The sequence below is a fragment of the Panthera pardus genome, unplaced genomic scaffold, assembly GCF_024362965.1.
Source record: "Panthera pardus isolate Hobbes unplaced genomic scaffold, ASM2436296v1 HiC_scaffold_13, whole genome shotgun sequence".
NCBI classification, from domain to species: Eukaryota; Metazoa; Chordata; class Mammalia; order Carnivora; family Felidae; genus Panthera; species Panthera pardus.
Window position 1 is genome coordinate 3,431,424 of NW_026526688.1, and position 16,449 is coordinate 3,447,872.

The following is a 16,449-nucleotide window of genomic DNA, read 5'->3' on the forward strand; positions in this document are numbered from 1 at the left end:
CGCGCGTTGGCAGTTGCTCAACTCATTCATCCCGAAGGAAAATGGAAAAAAGAGAGCAACTTCTATGTGCTCCCTTCCTAAGTCCCATTCAGCTCTGGTCAAAAAAATAAAAAGAAATAACAGCTATTATTAAATTTGCACAGTGGCTCCCAATAAAGCCAGCCACGTGTTTGCATATCAGGTAAATAACTCTTCCAATAAAATTACTTCTATGATTTGCTTACTGCAGATTTTGGATTAAATGGTTTAATAAATATTTTGATTGATGCTTAGTTATGCATGAGTAACAACTAAGTATTTTAGGTGTGAGACCTTTATCATACTTTGTGCCCTTGTTATAATTCTCGCCAATACAAAATCCTACTATAAATATAGTAAATATTTTTGCATACTATTTATGATACCTCAGATTAAAAAAAATTATTAGTCCAGTAGCTAGCATCCTCTGACACTGTTCAGTAATTACATGGGTAAATTTTATTTATTTTCTTCATCACTAGGGTTCCAATTACAAAAATAAGACCTAATACAAATTCATATAACACCAAAAAAATGTGGAGATAAAAACTGAAAGACTCTCCCTCTCCCTACAGCTTGCCAACCTCCCAAAATGAGAGCATTAGGGTTACCGTTTTAGAATGTCTATTTTCAGCCAGTTTCTATGTATATACCGTAAATGTGTCTGTAAGTACATGCATGGATATGTTCACGTACACAACGTGCATTGTCCTGAGACTTGCTCTTTTCTCCAGAAAGGGGGTATCATTTCAGTTTCCTAGCAACAGGACAGAATGAACGCGCATCTCCCTAATCCCATGATGATGGAGAGTAATTTGACCTTTCTACTTTTTTGCAAATCAACAGGGTAGAAAAAAAAAAATTTTTTTTTGCATTTTCCTGAGTCCGTGTCAGAGTGGACATATTTTGAAGTGTTCTGTCTCCTTCTCTGAAAAGCCTATGTATGTGTTTTCCTCGTGGACCTGTTGTTTTGTGTATGTCACTGTTTTTCTTCCATCCGTTTGGGTGATAAAAGTATCTCGAATCACATTACATGGACAGACCAATTATTTTCTGTAGTCTGACCTTTTCCTTTAACTTTTTTTTCAGTAGAAATTTTAATTTGTATGTAGTGAAATCTATCAATGTTTTCCATTTATTGTGTCTGGATTTACAATTTGAACAACATCATTTATGAAATGTCATCCCTCCTCATGGATTTGGAATAATTTTAGCAAATTAAGTTCTTATACAGGCATATAAACTATTTGTGTATTTCTGTACTGGTTTCATATTTTCATTTTCATCTATTTTTGGTATACTTCGATACCAGATAGAGTCCTTCTTTACCATTTTTAAAAAAATATATGCCTATTTAGAGGCTTTACTCTTCCAGATTCATTTATAACATACTTATACATTTCTATTAAAAATCCAAATTCATTTTAATTGGATTGTATTGAATGTAAAACTTTATTTGTAAAAAATTTGTATATTTAAATTTCATCCCTACCGTCCAGAAACGTATTAGGTATTTCCCTGTATGAGGATATTCTTTTTGTGTTCTACTGTAAACTTCTAAATTATTTTAAGGTAAGCCTCCATGTTTCCTGTTAAATATACTCCTGAAGGTTTTAGAGTATATAGATATTACACTTCTACTAACTGTATCCTGTGTGGAAATCCACAGATCTATGTTTATCCTGAACATGGTCATCTGTTAGCACTTACTGCCCAAACTTGATGGTCTGTTCTTTGTAATATTTATAATTTATGCCGTTTTCTTATATTACTGCATGCGTGAGGATCTTCTGGATAATAGGAAATAACACTCCTGGTACTAAGAAAGTTATTCTGTTCTCACCTTCCATGAAACTTTTTATAATAGTTTGTTATGAAGTGCGGTATTTTCTATAGGTAAATTCATTTCTGTTATGGTTCTCTCTAAGCCACAAATACAACCACATTACAACATTGGTGAAAAACTGTTGTGAATGGGAAAAATATATTCTTTTTTATAGAGATAATGTGATAATGTTGTTCTATTCATGGCCAAAGGACAAATCCCTTACTGTCTTTGCGAATGGCCACAAGTACCGTATTTGTGTATACCCTGCATGGAGCCATCGTCAAGGTATTCCTTTGGAGACTTCCAAGGGCGGATAAGTGCAGGGAAGGGGGAGTGGCTACCCGGGAAACCACTTGGGGGTCTTCTGGGAAGGTGCTTCCCGGTCGTCCCGGGGAGAGTGCTGAGAGCTTAGAGGAGCTGTGTAGACCTCAGGGTGGTGACTCGATGCTTGGACTCGGTTCGGAGGAAGACCGGGCCTGATGATGTGGAGCACACGCGCTCACTAGCCTGCCTTCGTGCTGTCTTCAACAAATGCCACGTGTAAGAGTGTGTGCATAACTGAGCTCTGTAAGTTTCGGTGTCTGCTGATAAAGTTGAAGACTGGCCCATAATTTTTTTTTTTAATTTTTCATTTCTAGACAGATGCCTTACTTCACAGAAAAAAAAAATGTGCTAGATAAACTTCAAGTATTAAACGGAATTGTTTCTAAGGTGTACAACTTTTCGTATCATACCGCCCTGTACAATACAACACATTCCACCCAAACAACTGAGATATCGACAGTGTCCACACTTCTGTAGGGTTTATGGCTCCCTTGAGCTCCACCTACCGTCACAGCTGGGCAGGGCGTGGTTCCATTGATGGTTCCTCTCGCAGACCAGGGGCTCATCGTCGCTCAGTGTGTACCCCGGGTCACAGCTGAAAGTCACCGTAGACCTGATGCCAAAATGACTGCCGTGCCGATGCCCATTCACAGGGATTCCTGGGTCAAGGCAAGAGTCCGAGTCCAGAGTCACACCTGCGTGCGCAGAAAAAAATACATTAACCACGGAACTCTGCTGGCTTATAGAAAAAATATGTGTGCAGTCGTACATATAAAATATCCCCAGACATCATCAGACCTGGAAAATTATTCAAGTGAATCCAACCATCCATTAATGTAAACAACCAATACACTTTTGCGTATCTGATCCTGTTTTTCTGTAGAGACAGATATTGTTAACTATTTATCAGATGACCTGTAAGTCTACAAACCTGAATAATCCCTTGATGTCTGAAGTTTACTTCACTTCGTTGGAAAAGCAGTGAACTGTTAAATGAAGCCTGTCTTCTGTCTCTCTTTAGCCTCCCCCTTCCCCTCACTGTATTTTATGTTCTAGTTACATTTGGGCAGTCATCCTTCAACTTTCGTAGACACGCACACATGCGCCCAAGTCCATACACACATACTGCAAACTAAGACCTCACTGGATCTGATTCTCTAAAACTGCATTCCACACATCCGTGCATTTTTCACATTTGCATGTCAGTCAGCCACTTTGGAGATGGCTACAATTAGCCTATGCTCAAAGGCGCTAAAAAGTAAAGTGCTATATAAAGTCAAGTGATTATGATCATGTCGTTACAAGAGTTTCTTTGCTCTGTCTCTCAGATTTCTCTTTATTTTTAGAATATACATTTGAAAAGATAAGGAAAACGGGAGCAGGGGAAGAAGATGACAGTGTGATGGTTATGAATTCAAAGACATAAGAAAGACTCTGCCATTGCTTATACACAACTCTCTAAGTTAGGTTTGGAGCATTACAGTGATGACTTAGACCATTAATTAAAAATCTTAAATCATCACTGATGATGCTCAGTCCCCCCAAAATGATCTTTGGAATAACATTTCCAGTCACTGCATAAATTTGAGTGATGTACCTTACACCTTATACCCTCACTCATTAAGTCAAATACATGACATACAAGTAAGGAGTGAGTTTTTAAAATAAATAATGAGTGATAATATTTCTTCATTACTATACAGCCAAATGTGATTCAATAGGTACCAGATTGCAAGCAAGAAAGCTGAGCCACTACTGAAAAATGGGTAGTTAGAAATGTGGTTTCTAAGAGAAGTCTAGCTCCTAAGAGGTAACCTGTAAACCCTTGGAATTTCTTTAAGTTTATTTATTTATTTTGAGAGAGAGAGAGAGAGATTGAGAGAGAGGGAGAATCCCAAGCAGACTCTGCACTGTCAGTGCAGAGCTAAACACGGGGCTCAATCCCACAAAACATGAGATCATGACCTGGGCTGAAATCAAGAAGTGGACGCTTAATTGACTGAGCCACACAGGCGCCCCAACCCTTGGAACTCCTTGAGTGCTAGGAGTGTTTTGTTGTCCATGCTGTGCCCCTGGACCAAAAGGATTTCAGTCTGGCCGACAAGGAAAGGGCAGCTGGAGATTGAGTTGAACCACGAGGGCAATGATTCAATGCATGATGCTTCTCTAATGAAACACCAATCAGATCTCTGGACACAAAGACCCCAGTGAGCTTCCCAGTTTGGCAGGACTGTGCGTATTGCCCCACAGCGTGGCTAGGAGGAGGTGACACCATTCATGGGCCCATGGGGAGAGGATGACACCCTTTGTGTCTTCCTCTGCCTAACCTGGATCCTTTCTGTAATGCATGTGACTGTGGGCACAACAGCTTTCAACGTATGTCAAGTCCTTCTATCAAGTTATCAGAACGGAGGGTCATTTTGGGAACTCTGAACTTGCAGGTGGTTTCAGAGTTGGCAAAATAAGCAGGTTTTGCCCTTTGCAAATCTGTGTGCTTAACCCCAGAGTTTGGTTACACTGGGTAAAAAATGGAAGACCATCATAGTTAAGATTTCCAGAGGAAAAAATAAAACAATAAGCAGAAGAAGCAGCTAAGTGAAAAGACATATATATGGCACTATTTTTCCCAAGAATTTTTTTCTTAAATATTCTAACTAATTTCCTGAAAACTACTGTGTGCCTACTACTGTAAACAACAGGTGCCAACTGTCATGACATCCTTCCATTCCTGTGCAGGGCACGGCTCTGCAGAAAGCCAGGCGGCATCATGTGCCCCCACAGCCGTCATCTGCTCTGGCCCTCTGTCTCTAAATCCCCCCACGCACATTCATGTCCTAAGGCCGTGTTTATGACCTCTTTCGTAACACCGCAGCGATGGCCTGTAGAGTACGCCCTATATACAATGGGTACATACACTAGCTTGTTGGTTTTGCAGGGACAAGATTAACACAAGAATTCCCCCAAAAGACACTTTGCCAAAGAAATGGATCAGTGGGAAGATCCCTGACAAACCATTAACTATATTTTTGCATTTTGTCAAATGCTCTCTGATGATCACTAAACAATACGCTCGCTGCACCGCAGCAAATAAACATAATAGGAAAAGGGCGCCTTGGGGGCTCAGTGGTCAAGTGTCTGACTCTTGGTTTCGGCTCAGGTCATGATCTCACAGTTGTGAGATTAAGCCCTGATTTGGACTCTGTGCTGACAGCGTGGAGCCTGCTTGGGATTCGCTCTCAATCTCTCTCTCATTCTCTCTTTCTCTCTCTCTCTCTCTGCCCCTGCCCTGTTCTCTCTCTCACAGTAACTTAAAAAAGAACTTTAAAAATAATAGGATTTAATATTTTAGATGATGTGAGGGCAATATATTAAGTAATAATATTCACAATAAAATGTATAGATGGTAAGCAAACTTTTTCCCACACAAAATTTGTAGGGAACAAAGAGAAAAGCATCAGAGGAAACCAAAGCATACAAATATAAATGCAGAATTCTTTACATACAAAACTGAACTGCAAAATAAACACTATGTTGAAGTCATAACTGCTGGTTAGTACTAACTTTATTCCATCATTCATTCATTCATTCATTCATTCATTTTCACAAAATAATGGACAGAAATACTAAGTTGCACAATGTACAGTTATTGTACTGCTTTGCATTACAATATTTTTGAAGGGACACTACATGTGAGGGTAACTGCGTTCTAGAATTATAACAGCTCTGACGACCAACTCACCTGAAATGCACCATAAACAGAACTGCGCAACAAGATGGCAGCAGGGAGAATGGAGGGCAGTGCACGGCGGGTGACATGACTCAGTAGGAAAAGCCCTTTAGAGTGAACTAAAACCAGTCTGTGAGGACGGGCAGCCAACTGACTTTGAAGGAAACCTACACAGACTACTTCAGAGCACTGCTTCGAGCATTTTCCCCCTCCCGAACGAGCCCTCACCATACAAAGAAAAAGTGGCATTAACGGATTTTGTTGAAGCTTTGAGTATGTGCCGATTCTGTCCCAATATCTTCTTCCTCGAAATGTAATGTGACGATGCATTTTCTGACGCAGGGATATAAATACACTGCTCATCATTTGTCCCGTCAACCAAAGAACTCAGTAAACTCGCTGCCAGTGAATGACTGAAGCGAATGGCTTTGACGATGTCCACGTGCACATTATATTAACGTACACTTGACACAAGCAAAGTTCTGCTTAACTGTCTGTTTTTCTACAAGTTCCAGTCGAAGGAAAGGGAAGCATATTCTGAGTACCTTTTACCTCCCAAGGCTCTTTCCACAGCCTTCGAAAGGGTTGGAAACAGCAGTCACAATCCCATTTGACAGATGAGGAAATAAGTCAAGAAATTAAGTAAATAGGTTATGTTAAATTATTCACCAGGGTTCACGCCTAAGCCCTCGCCTGCCTTCGTCCCTCCCACCGTGGGGGTGCGCCTGTGCCCACGGGTCCAAGTTTCCAACTGCACGGCATCCATACCCATTACATTTTGACTAGTTTTCCTTTCTGATCTTAAGAAAGGTCATTAACTCTTTCCCTCTCTCTCTCTCTGCCCCTACCCCACTTGTGCTTGCTCTCTCTCTCTCTCAAAATAAATAAATAAACTTATAAAAAATTTTAAAAAGGGGTGCAGTCAGTTGAGTGTCAGACTCTTGATCTCAGCTCAGGTCATGATCTCACAGTTGGTGGGTTCGAGCCCCAAGTCTGGCTCTGCCCTGACAATGTGGAGCCTGCTTGGGATTTTCTCTCCTCTCTCTCTGCTCCTACTCCACTCATACTCTCTCTCTCTCTCTCTCTCTCTCTCAAAATAAATAAATAAACATCAAAAAATTAAAAAACAAAAAAGTCATTAAATCTCAGAAACTAATATGCACGCATGCCTGTGCACGCACGCACACACACACACACACACACACACACACCAGAAAACATTCTTCTTTGCCTTTCGTAATTTTTCTTAATGTTTACTTTTTTAAATTTTTTTTTTAACGTTTATTTATTTTTGAGACAGAGAGAGACACAGCATGAACGGGGGAGGGGCAGAGACAGAGGGAAACACAGAATCGGAAGCAGGCTCCAGGCTCTGAGCCATCAGCCCAGAGCCGGACGCGGGGCTCGAACTCGCGGACCGCGAGATCGTGACCTGAGCCGAAGTCGGACGCTTAACCGACTGAGCCACCCAGGCACCCCTTAATGTTTACTTTTGAGAGGGAGAGCACGAGCATGGGAGGGGTAGAGAGAGGGAGACACGGAATCTGAAGCAGGCTCTACACTGACAGCGGAGAGCCTGACATGGGACCCGAACCTATGAATCATGAGATCATGATCTGAGCCCAAGTCGGACGCTCAACCGCCTGAGCCACCCAGGCACCCCAATTTTTAAAAATTGCACAGTGTATTAGCAGCAAAGCAGGATAGATACATTTACATGCAATGAATCTTCCTTTTCTGGAATATTTTAAAGGACACTTTTGAAAGCATTTCCAAAAAAACAACGCTCTAAAATTGAATGGAAACCTCCATATGCTTGAGATATCCATTAGCTGTCCAGTTGCCTATAAAATCATGGCTACTTTACAGTGGTGGTTCAAAGCTCTACAACAAACAGAGCCAGCAAATGATTATTCTGGGGGGATAATACAACGACTATTATACAAACTGTGTCCCATTCCTCATGAAGAATAAAGTTAATAAAAGGACAGACTGTAACTGGACGCTGTGTTTATAAAATGGATGATTCCGGGGAGCCGGCGTGGCTCAGACGGTTAAGTAACTGACTTTGGCTCAGGTCACGATCTCACAGTTCACGAGTTCAAGCCCCGCATCGGGGGCTCTGTGCTGACAGCTCAGAGCCTAGAGCCTGCTTCAGATTCTCTCTCTCTCTGCCCCTGCCCAGCTCACACTCTCTTTCTCACAAATAAATAAAATTTTAAAAAATAAAAATTAAGCAAATTAAAAAAATTAAATGGATGATTCATAAGAGTCCGCACACAGAACAGACGACCCTTCTGGCTCTGCTCGTAGGAAAACCTTGAAAAGAAAGACTTCGCCCGTCCGCCTCACAATTCAAAAGTCCTGACATCAATGCTGTCTGTGGCAGCACACGTTAGCTTATGGCACCTGTGCAACAATAAGCCAGCCTTGTTTCTGCAGTGCCTTCTGCCTGTAAAGTAGATTTTCACACGCCCATTTGGGCATGGAGCGGGATCGTTAATAATTTTTTAAAGCAAGGAAGGCTGGTAGTGTCAAATGTTTACCACAAAAGACGAAAGGGAGATGAGCTCTATTATTACGTTTAAGTGGCATAAAGAATTTGACATAAATCATTCTTGGGTCACGGGCAACCCGTTTTTTTTTTAACGTGTTGGATAAGCAAGGGTCATTATTTTCTACTGCTTCCACGTTGGCTTCTGGACATATTTCTTCAAAGAGTTCTAGAATTGGTCACAATGTTAAAGGGGCTGGTAACATGTGACTTCTTTTACGTTTTTCTCTTCTTCCTGTCTCTCTCTCTGCTCCTCTCTCTGTTCTTGTTTCTTCCCTGACTCTGGGGGCTCCTGCGTGGCCTCCCTGCCCACCTGCCCTACCTCTACCTGGAAATGCATGTGTCAGTCCCACACTTGTCAGGGCCTGCCTGGGCTGACTCAGGCACCCGCTGTCACCTACGTGCCACCTCGAGGCGGTGAGAGAAATCCAGAATTCTGGCAGGCACTGTAGGCATGGTGAATTACGATGTCTGGAATGTGAACGCAGAAGCCCGCATTGTACTAGGAATCCCGGGCAAGCCCTGATGCACAGTTGTGTCTGACAAGAGCTGCCCCTTCAGCACGCCTTCTGAACCAGGATGGCCACCTGGACCGGCTACGGGCTTCCTCAAAGCCCTTGGGCCTCCGTCCACCCACAGCAGCGGCAGCACAGGACATCTGAGCTCGCGCTGCGGCTTCTGCTCAGTTTTAAGGCCTGAAGGTAACGGTTTTGTACGACGCCGGCCTGCAACCGTGGGGTTACAGACCCCAGACCTTTCCTGACTCATTTCCGTATAAAAATCCCACATCCTGCTCATCTGCTTTTCCCCATCTCCCTGTTTCTCCTCAAGTACAGAGCAGCTGATAAATAAATTGAGGTGATCACAGGTCACGCTTCGGTGTGGTCCTTCCGGGCAGTATTCTCCCAATATGCGTTGGATACTTTCATTCAGAGGAATTCACAAAAACGTGTGGGGCCTTCTGGAAGGACCACGGGGAGTTCACAGGGCAAAAGCCAGCATGAACGTTTAGACCAGTGTCCCTGCTAAGAGCAGTGGGCGGTGGATGCCGTGGGGACCTTCCCTCCCTTCTCCCCCCGAGTTCTGTCCTCTTCTGTGATGACACTCCTGGCCCCCAGTTCTTCCTGTCAAGTAGGAGGAGGAGGGATTCTGGACCCCAAGGGATCAGAAAGGTCTGTCGCTCACACAAGTATCTCTCCGCTGCAAATGCTACCAGTTGGTGACTGTTTTCATCTTCTGTTACGGACACCCTGACGGAGGAAAGGCAAACAGCACTGCTCTCTGAGAGGTCACTCCAGCCTGTGGAAGCATGCTTACCAGGGCTCAGCTCTGTTGTCAAGCACAGGAGACCCACATCTCCTATCTCCATGCAGTCACTCTTTGAAGATCATAAAAATTACTGCTAGAATTACTGGCATATTATCGACTATGAGTAAGGGTGGCAAGCGAAAGAGGAACTCGTGACCTGACTTTCGATCATTCTCTGAATTCTAGAAAGAATGGGTAGGAATAACCCGTTTATTGAAACAAGTTAGGTGGGCAGGTGCCAACACTTTCTACTACCTGCATATAGGCTTTAGGATGTAATTTCTTCACAGGGTACTGGAGAAAATGGGCAGAATAATGTATGGCTACACCAACAAGGGAGAGAAAAGAAGAATGAGAAACTCTGTTCTAGTTTTATTCAGTGCCTAAATAAGGCACCGTTCTCGTAAGCTTCATCCAAGCGTGTGCTCAAAGGCCATGTAGCTCCAGACTTACGAAAAGGGGTGCAGTGGGGCGATACAGCACTGAGGAGTTTTACAAACCTGGATGGTTGTTATGTGCACGTATCTTCACTCCCAAGAAAAGCAACGACTCGAAGGGACATGCAAAAGGAATGAAATAGGAAACTTTCTGGTTCTTAAATTGTACTTCATGTTTAAAAAAGACCTTACTTTGAAAGAAAGGTTGCATGATTATGAAGTGAAACCAACCTATTTAAATTTGAAATTAATCATTAAATCATGAACAGTCGATTTTCTTCCTATCAGAGAGAGTCATTTTTTTTATTAAGAACTCCACGTAGACTTGTATATGTGTATATGCTTGTACATATTTGCATGTGAGTCCATACGTGAGCATGAGAAGCAGAGAAACATACATAACAGGTTCTTAATCTGAGCTGCTGGGTGGAGTTTGCACAGAGGTTAACATGAGGAGCAGGGGGTGATGTGGGGACAGGAAGGCAAGAAAAAGAAAACAATAATGAATAAACATCCCACATGTTAGATATGACCCCACTCACGATCATTTGTAAAATTATATGTGTGGGTATATATGTAACTATGTATTTGTACAATAGCACTGAAACTTAATTTTGTTTATTTTGGGATAAGACTGTGAAAAACAGCAACCATAAAAATCTTGAAAAATAGAGGTTTTTATTCCCTCAGATCCAGTGTTCTGCATTCATCCATCTTTTTCCTTCTACTCAGAAATAGACATATTTTCAAACAGAGGAAATTAAGTGTTGGGTTTTTTTGAGAAACTGGTGTTAAAAATGCATTCCCAGGGTGAACCCCCAAGCTGCCTTCCACAAGTCCAGTATCGTAAGGATCACTAGAATGTACTAGCATGACCTGATCTCCAAATCTCAGAAACTAAAGCTATGACTCAAATTTGTATTTATGGAAACAAAAATGGGAAGGAGCACTTCAAGTTGGGCAAGATATCCTGCACTGTCACATTTCAGCAACCGTTGTAATTACTTCTACCAATCTTTCTGGACTCTTGCAGTGCTTGTAAACAGCAACAGTTAGGTGTCATTACTGAGGTTCTGCTGGATTTTAACTCCTTCTCCACTCTTGGTTCCATGTTCTCTCCCCACTGAAACATGCTCACACAACAGCCTACCCATGTTCTTCCAGCAAAGAACCTCCCAGCTGTTGTTTAAGAGATACAATTTTAGTGGTAACTCCTTTGGTCAGGAGCTATATTTCTAATAGTAGTAATTTATCATTACAACATGTAGTAAACACATTTAATTACTTATTTGATTTTATAATCCATCAATGAGTATTTTATTATTTTTTTAGTTTTAAAGTGAAAGCCCCCAAGTTGCTCTCTTATCAATAAGAGAAGGTGCTTCTGGGCACGCAGTGCAGGGTGGACAGAGGCAGCAAGGACTGTCACCTGCGCTAGGGAACCAGAGCGCATGCCTGGGGGGCAGATGGCAAGTGGACCCTCCGACTTACTCTCGTAGTGAATGAGGAAGCCGACGCTGGAGCGGCTGTTGTCCGTGGTGAAGAGGAGATACATGAAATGGCCAGTGCTGATCAGAAACCGGGGGGCCTGCGTGCCATGGTACTCTCCGATCAGCGGGGACGAGCTGGCTGGCCCATCTCGGACTTCCAGAGTGTCATAGTTGACTTCAGTCTGGAATCTGCGGAGATTCGTAACGAGTCAGAACACAAAGCTGCATTAACTTACTGACGTTCCCCAAGTATTTTCGTGCATTCATGACAAAGCCATGTATACCTATCTATATAAAAGACTTACAGTTATTCAACCTTTAAAAAGACCAGGCCCTGGGCACATATGATATTTAAGCACGGTACATTTTTCTAGAAGAAAAGGTATACCCTAAACCTATCCCTCTTACTGAATACTGGGTCATGTCACATCCCAAATGTAAAAGAGGGCAGTCTTTAGCTCTAAAATAAAAATACCGTGAACCATATTAGTTTTCAGTGAGAGTAAGGGAAGGATAGGATGGGACAGGATGGGACAGGACGGAATGAAAGAGCAGGGCTGGAGAGGAGAGGAGAGGAGAGGAGAGGAGAGGAGAGGAGAGGAGAGGAGAGGAGAGGAGAGGAGAGGAGAGAGAAAGAAAGAAAGAAAGAAAAGAAAAGAAAAGAAAAGAAAAGAAAAGAAAGAAAGAAAGAAAGAAAGAAAGAAAGAAAGAAAGAAAGAAAGAAAGAAAAAGAAAGAAATCAACTTAAAAATATTGTGAAAAATCAATCATGCATTTTCAAACTATGTTTCATGATCCCCTGTTCAACCAGTTTACGGACATCTTAAATGGGCACATAAGGAGACATGATCTCTTAAAGGAAGAAAGTAATTCGAACTACATGATGATATTCTGAATACTTTCCAGGAAAAAAACTCCTGTGCCTCTTAACCTGCACTCACTCTTTGCACACACCAGAAGCACGGAGAGCCCGGTGCTGTTCAGAAACTTAACGTGGCTTTCACGGTTTGAACGGCTTCCCAAAGTGCTTCACTTTTAGGAAGGACTTTATACGCGCAGAGAACCTGGCCCCGTGTTATATTTAGATACGGTGGCAGCCACTTGGGTCCTCTTGGGTGCAATGAGGAGACCATTCCAGGCACTGAGACAATTTCCGAACTGGTCCCATCTCATCCTCAAAGAGCTAACCCGGTTTCCAGTGTCCGGCTGTGCCATCAGCGAGCAGCTTATGCGAGCCTCGGACTCAGTCCGTGACTTTCAGACGAAGAATTCCGTGGAAGCCTGGGTCATTATTATCCCCACACTCTGCATCAGAGGACGCTGACGGACAGCGGGGGTGGCGGGGGGGGGGGGGGGTGGCGAGCGCAGGCTGTCCTGGCACAACAACTGAAGAGGCTGAAAGCACAGGGCTGTGCCCTGCTTATCTCTAAATCACGCAACATCCTCCTAGAGCAGCAGGAGGACAATGACATAAGCCTGGCGCGGCGACCCCTGCTCTTCCATCAGAAGGAACCCAAGACGCTTGTCCTGACACACGGTAGACCGGAATGGAGCCACAGGCTGTGCATTTGGGGTCCGATGGCACGGCTTCCTCGCTGACTTTTCCAGAACGTGCTCTGAACACGCTGTGGTTTCTCACTTACCCAAGTTTAGATTCAAGAGGTTTGGATAAGCATGAAATAAATCTCATTTGAAAAATCTGTGCTACAGTCTCCAGACCTTCCTTCTTTAGCAACAGCTAGGACTGATGACGGTGCACATCTCAACAGCTGGCGGACTGCACACCACAATGGTTGTTTTCCTTTATTTGGCAACCTGATGCGCTTTGCGTAAGAATGACACCAGCATGAAATTTACTTATTTGTTTACTTACTTATCATTTTTTAATGTAACTTTTTGACTTTTATTTCGTTTTTATTTATTTTTTTTAGAGTTTGGTGTACCTGGGTGGCTCAGTCGGTCGAGCCACCGACTTCGGCTCAGGTCATGATCTCACGGGCTGTGGGTTCAAGCTCCGCATCAGGCTCTGTGCTGACAGTTCAGAGCCTAGAGCCTGGAGCCTGATTTGGGTTCTGTGTCTCCCTCTCTCTCTGCCTCTCCCCCGCTCTTGCTTTGTCTCTGTCTCTGTCTCTCTCTCACTCAAAAATAAGTAAACAATAATTTTTTTAAAAAAAATTTTAATGGTTATTTATTTTTGAGTGAGTGAGAGAGAGAGAGAGAGAGAGAGAGAGAGAGAGAGAGACCATAAGTGGGGGAGGGGCAGAGAGAGAGAGAGAGACAGAGACAGAATCCGAAGCAGGCTCCAGGCTCTGATATGTCAGCACAGAGCCCAACACGGGGCTCAAACCCACAATTGTGAGATCATGACCTGAGCCAAAGTCGGAGGCTTATCAGACTGAGCCATCCAGGCGCCCCCGTTATTTTGGACCTTTAAGTCTGTATGTATGAACACATCCTTTACTAGTATGTCACCCACTGCTCGGGGCTAATCTCTACAACTAATCTCTAAAGAATAGTGTAAAAATCACCGATGTCTGAAAATATCAGAAATATTGGTTCTTATAAATGAAATTTAGCAAAATATCACAGTTCCATAGAATTTAAAAGACAAGATTGAGAAAAATTACATGGCTCTCTCTCTCTGTTCAGGCAACTGAAAACACAGCACTAGTAACTTGTGCCAAACCAGGATATAAAGCCACAATTTTTCCTGAATGATTTAAATTTGCTGTGATGCCAGGAATCAGGCAGTGCTTTGCTCTTCCCCCTCTCAATACCAGAAAGCATAAAAATGAATAAAGAACCATATTTAATTTACTGAATGCTATAGAGTTAATTTTTTCACAATGATTAAGTTTATATGCAAGGATCCATTCTCCAGTATAATGGATACACAAGACAGAATTTTAATCTTCTTCTGAAAGATTATCCTACTGGAGATTCTTATCTTACTAGACTTAAAATGAACAATAATTCAAAATACAAATAATACCAAGTGATAACGCAACTCCCACTAAATGTATTTCCTATATATATTATTGGTTAGCAGAAAATTAGTGGAAACAAACAGAAAAAATATAACAATGTTCATCCGTCTTGAGACATTATAATATCCTGAATAGTAACACCCAAACTCTTTCAGTCAAGAAGAAGGTCATTGTTAAGAGAAAGCTTAATATTGCCCAGACATTAAGCTTAAAACATTAAACAAATATGCTTCCTTACATTTGAAAACCTCTATCTTTTTGAAAACATTTGAAATCATGAAACTGATTTCATCTTGGAGACAAACGGAGATATGTTTTCTCATGGAGAATTCACGTAGTATGATTGTTGTGTTAGATTATCAAATTTACTATCAAACAGCCACCTCCGACTGCATTCTGGTGACAGAACACTCACAGGGAATCACTCTGTCACACACCCCAGTGACAGCTCTGTAGCTTAAAGCGTCACTAGGCCACGACACCGCATTCTTGGGCTGTTCCAGAAGGCATCGAAGGGACCAAAGAGGCTTCCATTTGTAATTAAACCCCAGGCCGAATTTATTTCAGCTACAGATCCCACACCTGGAGTTGGACTCAGGGCCCAGCAACTGCGAGCACTGGGAAAGATCATCTGGAGCTTGGCACTCCCCTACGCAAGGCGGCCAAGTGAACTCAGCTCTGGCCTCAGAGGGTAAAATTCAAGAGGAACAAATACACCCAGCAAATGCCGGTTTCTCTTTAAGTGAACTCCTTTGGGGGATCCAACCAAGAACTGTCCTACTTCTCCTTGTCATCATCCATTTAAGTAAAACCTTTGGACGTGCATGGGTCAGTAGGCCCAAGTTAAGGAAAAGTTTGTTCTTACCTATCAAAAGTTATTTTGATAGAGTGTCCGGGCTTGGCTTCGATGACCCATTCACAGTTCAGAGAATCTTTATAATAGCCTGGCCATCCGGGAGGCAGAATGAGTCCACTGGAAGCTGTCAGGTGTCCACCACACGGGGCTGAAAGACAGTTCAGGATGTCGGCAGGTCAGATTAAACACACAGGGACACCACAGCCACACCTGTGACGGCAGGAATGTGCTTCTATCTTCAAGGACTTAACGTTGTCAAGGATTCGAGCTAAAGGCATCCCCAGATAAACGAAGATTACTGAAAGCAGAGCAGGTACATCCCACACCTGGGCGTCTATCATCAACTCACAGCAAAGGTCCTTCTACCTAAAAACGTCCAGGTGGAAGTAGGGGATAAATTTGTCACATCTGATTCTCACGACAGATCCATGAAATGCGCACCATCGACATCCGTATCTTGTATGTATTTGTACTTCCACAAACATCTGTTGATTAGCAAACAAAAATAGTTCACATCTGAAACAGAATTACCCCGTGGGGTGTGTGTGCACGTGTGCGTGTGTGTGCATATGTGCGTGTGTGCGCCTGAGTGTGGGCGTGAGTACATGTGTGTGTGTGTGTGTGCGTGTGTGTGTGCAGACAGATACTATAGTTTAATGATGTGTGTGTGCTTATTCAGCTAGGGTGCGCTTGTTTCATTAAAATGACTTTCCACACACATCAAACTAAATTATTAGTGAATGTTAGGAAAACAAAATTTTCAAATTCGAGAAACATAGGATTAATCTACATCAGTCCTTTTGTGTGATCCATAATTATCAAGAAGAAAAGGAGTCTCAGGAAGGCATGTGCTTGGTGTTCTGGAAAACGGATTTTGCATTTCTGTATAATCTATAGGAATTTTTAAATAATAATATATA

General features: G+C 42.5%; 1 protein-coding gene across 5 annotated transcripts in view; it reads right to left on the reverse strand.

The window, feature by feature from the left end:
- CSMD1 (CUB and Sushi multiple domains 1) overlaps positions 1–16,449 on the reverse strand; it is a 2,004,702-nt gene that overhangs the window by 371,444 nt on the left and 1,616,809 nt on the right. For all 5 annotated transcript variants that reach the window (XM_053900776.1, XM_053900775.1, XM_053900774.1 and 2 more), the window contains 3 exons: positions 15,539–15,677; positions 11,688–11,875; positions 2,677–2,865 (listed from right to left, as the gene is read on the reverse strand). In XM_053900776.1, coding sequence (XP_053756751.1) covers positions 2,677–2,865; positions 11,688–11,875; positions 15,539–15,677 — 516 coding nt within the window. The remainder of the gene's footprint in view (positions 1–2,676; positions 2,866–11,687; positions 11,876–15,538; positions 15,678–16,449) is intronic.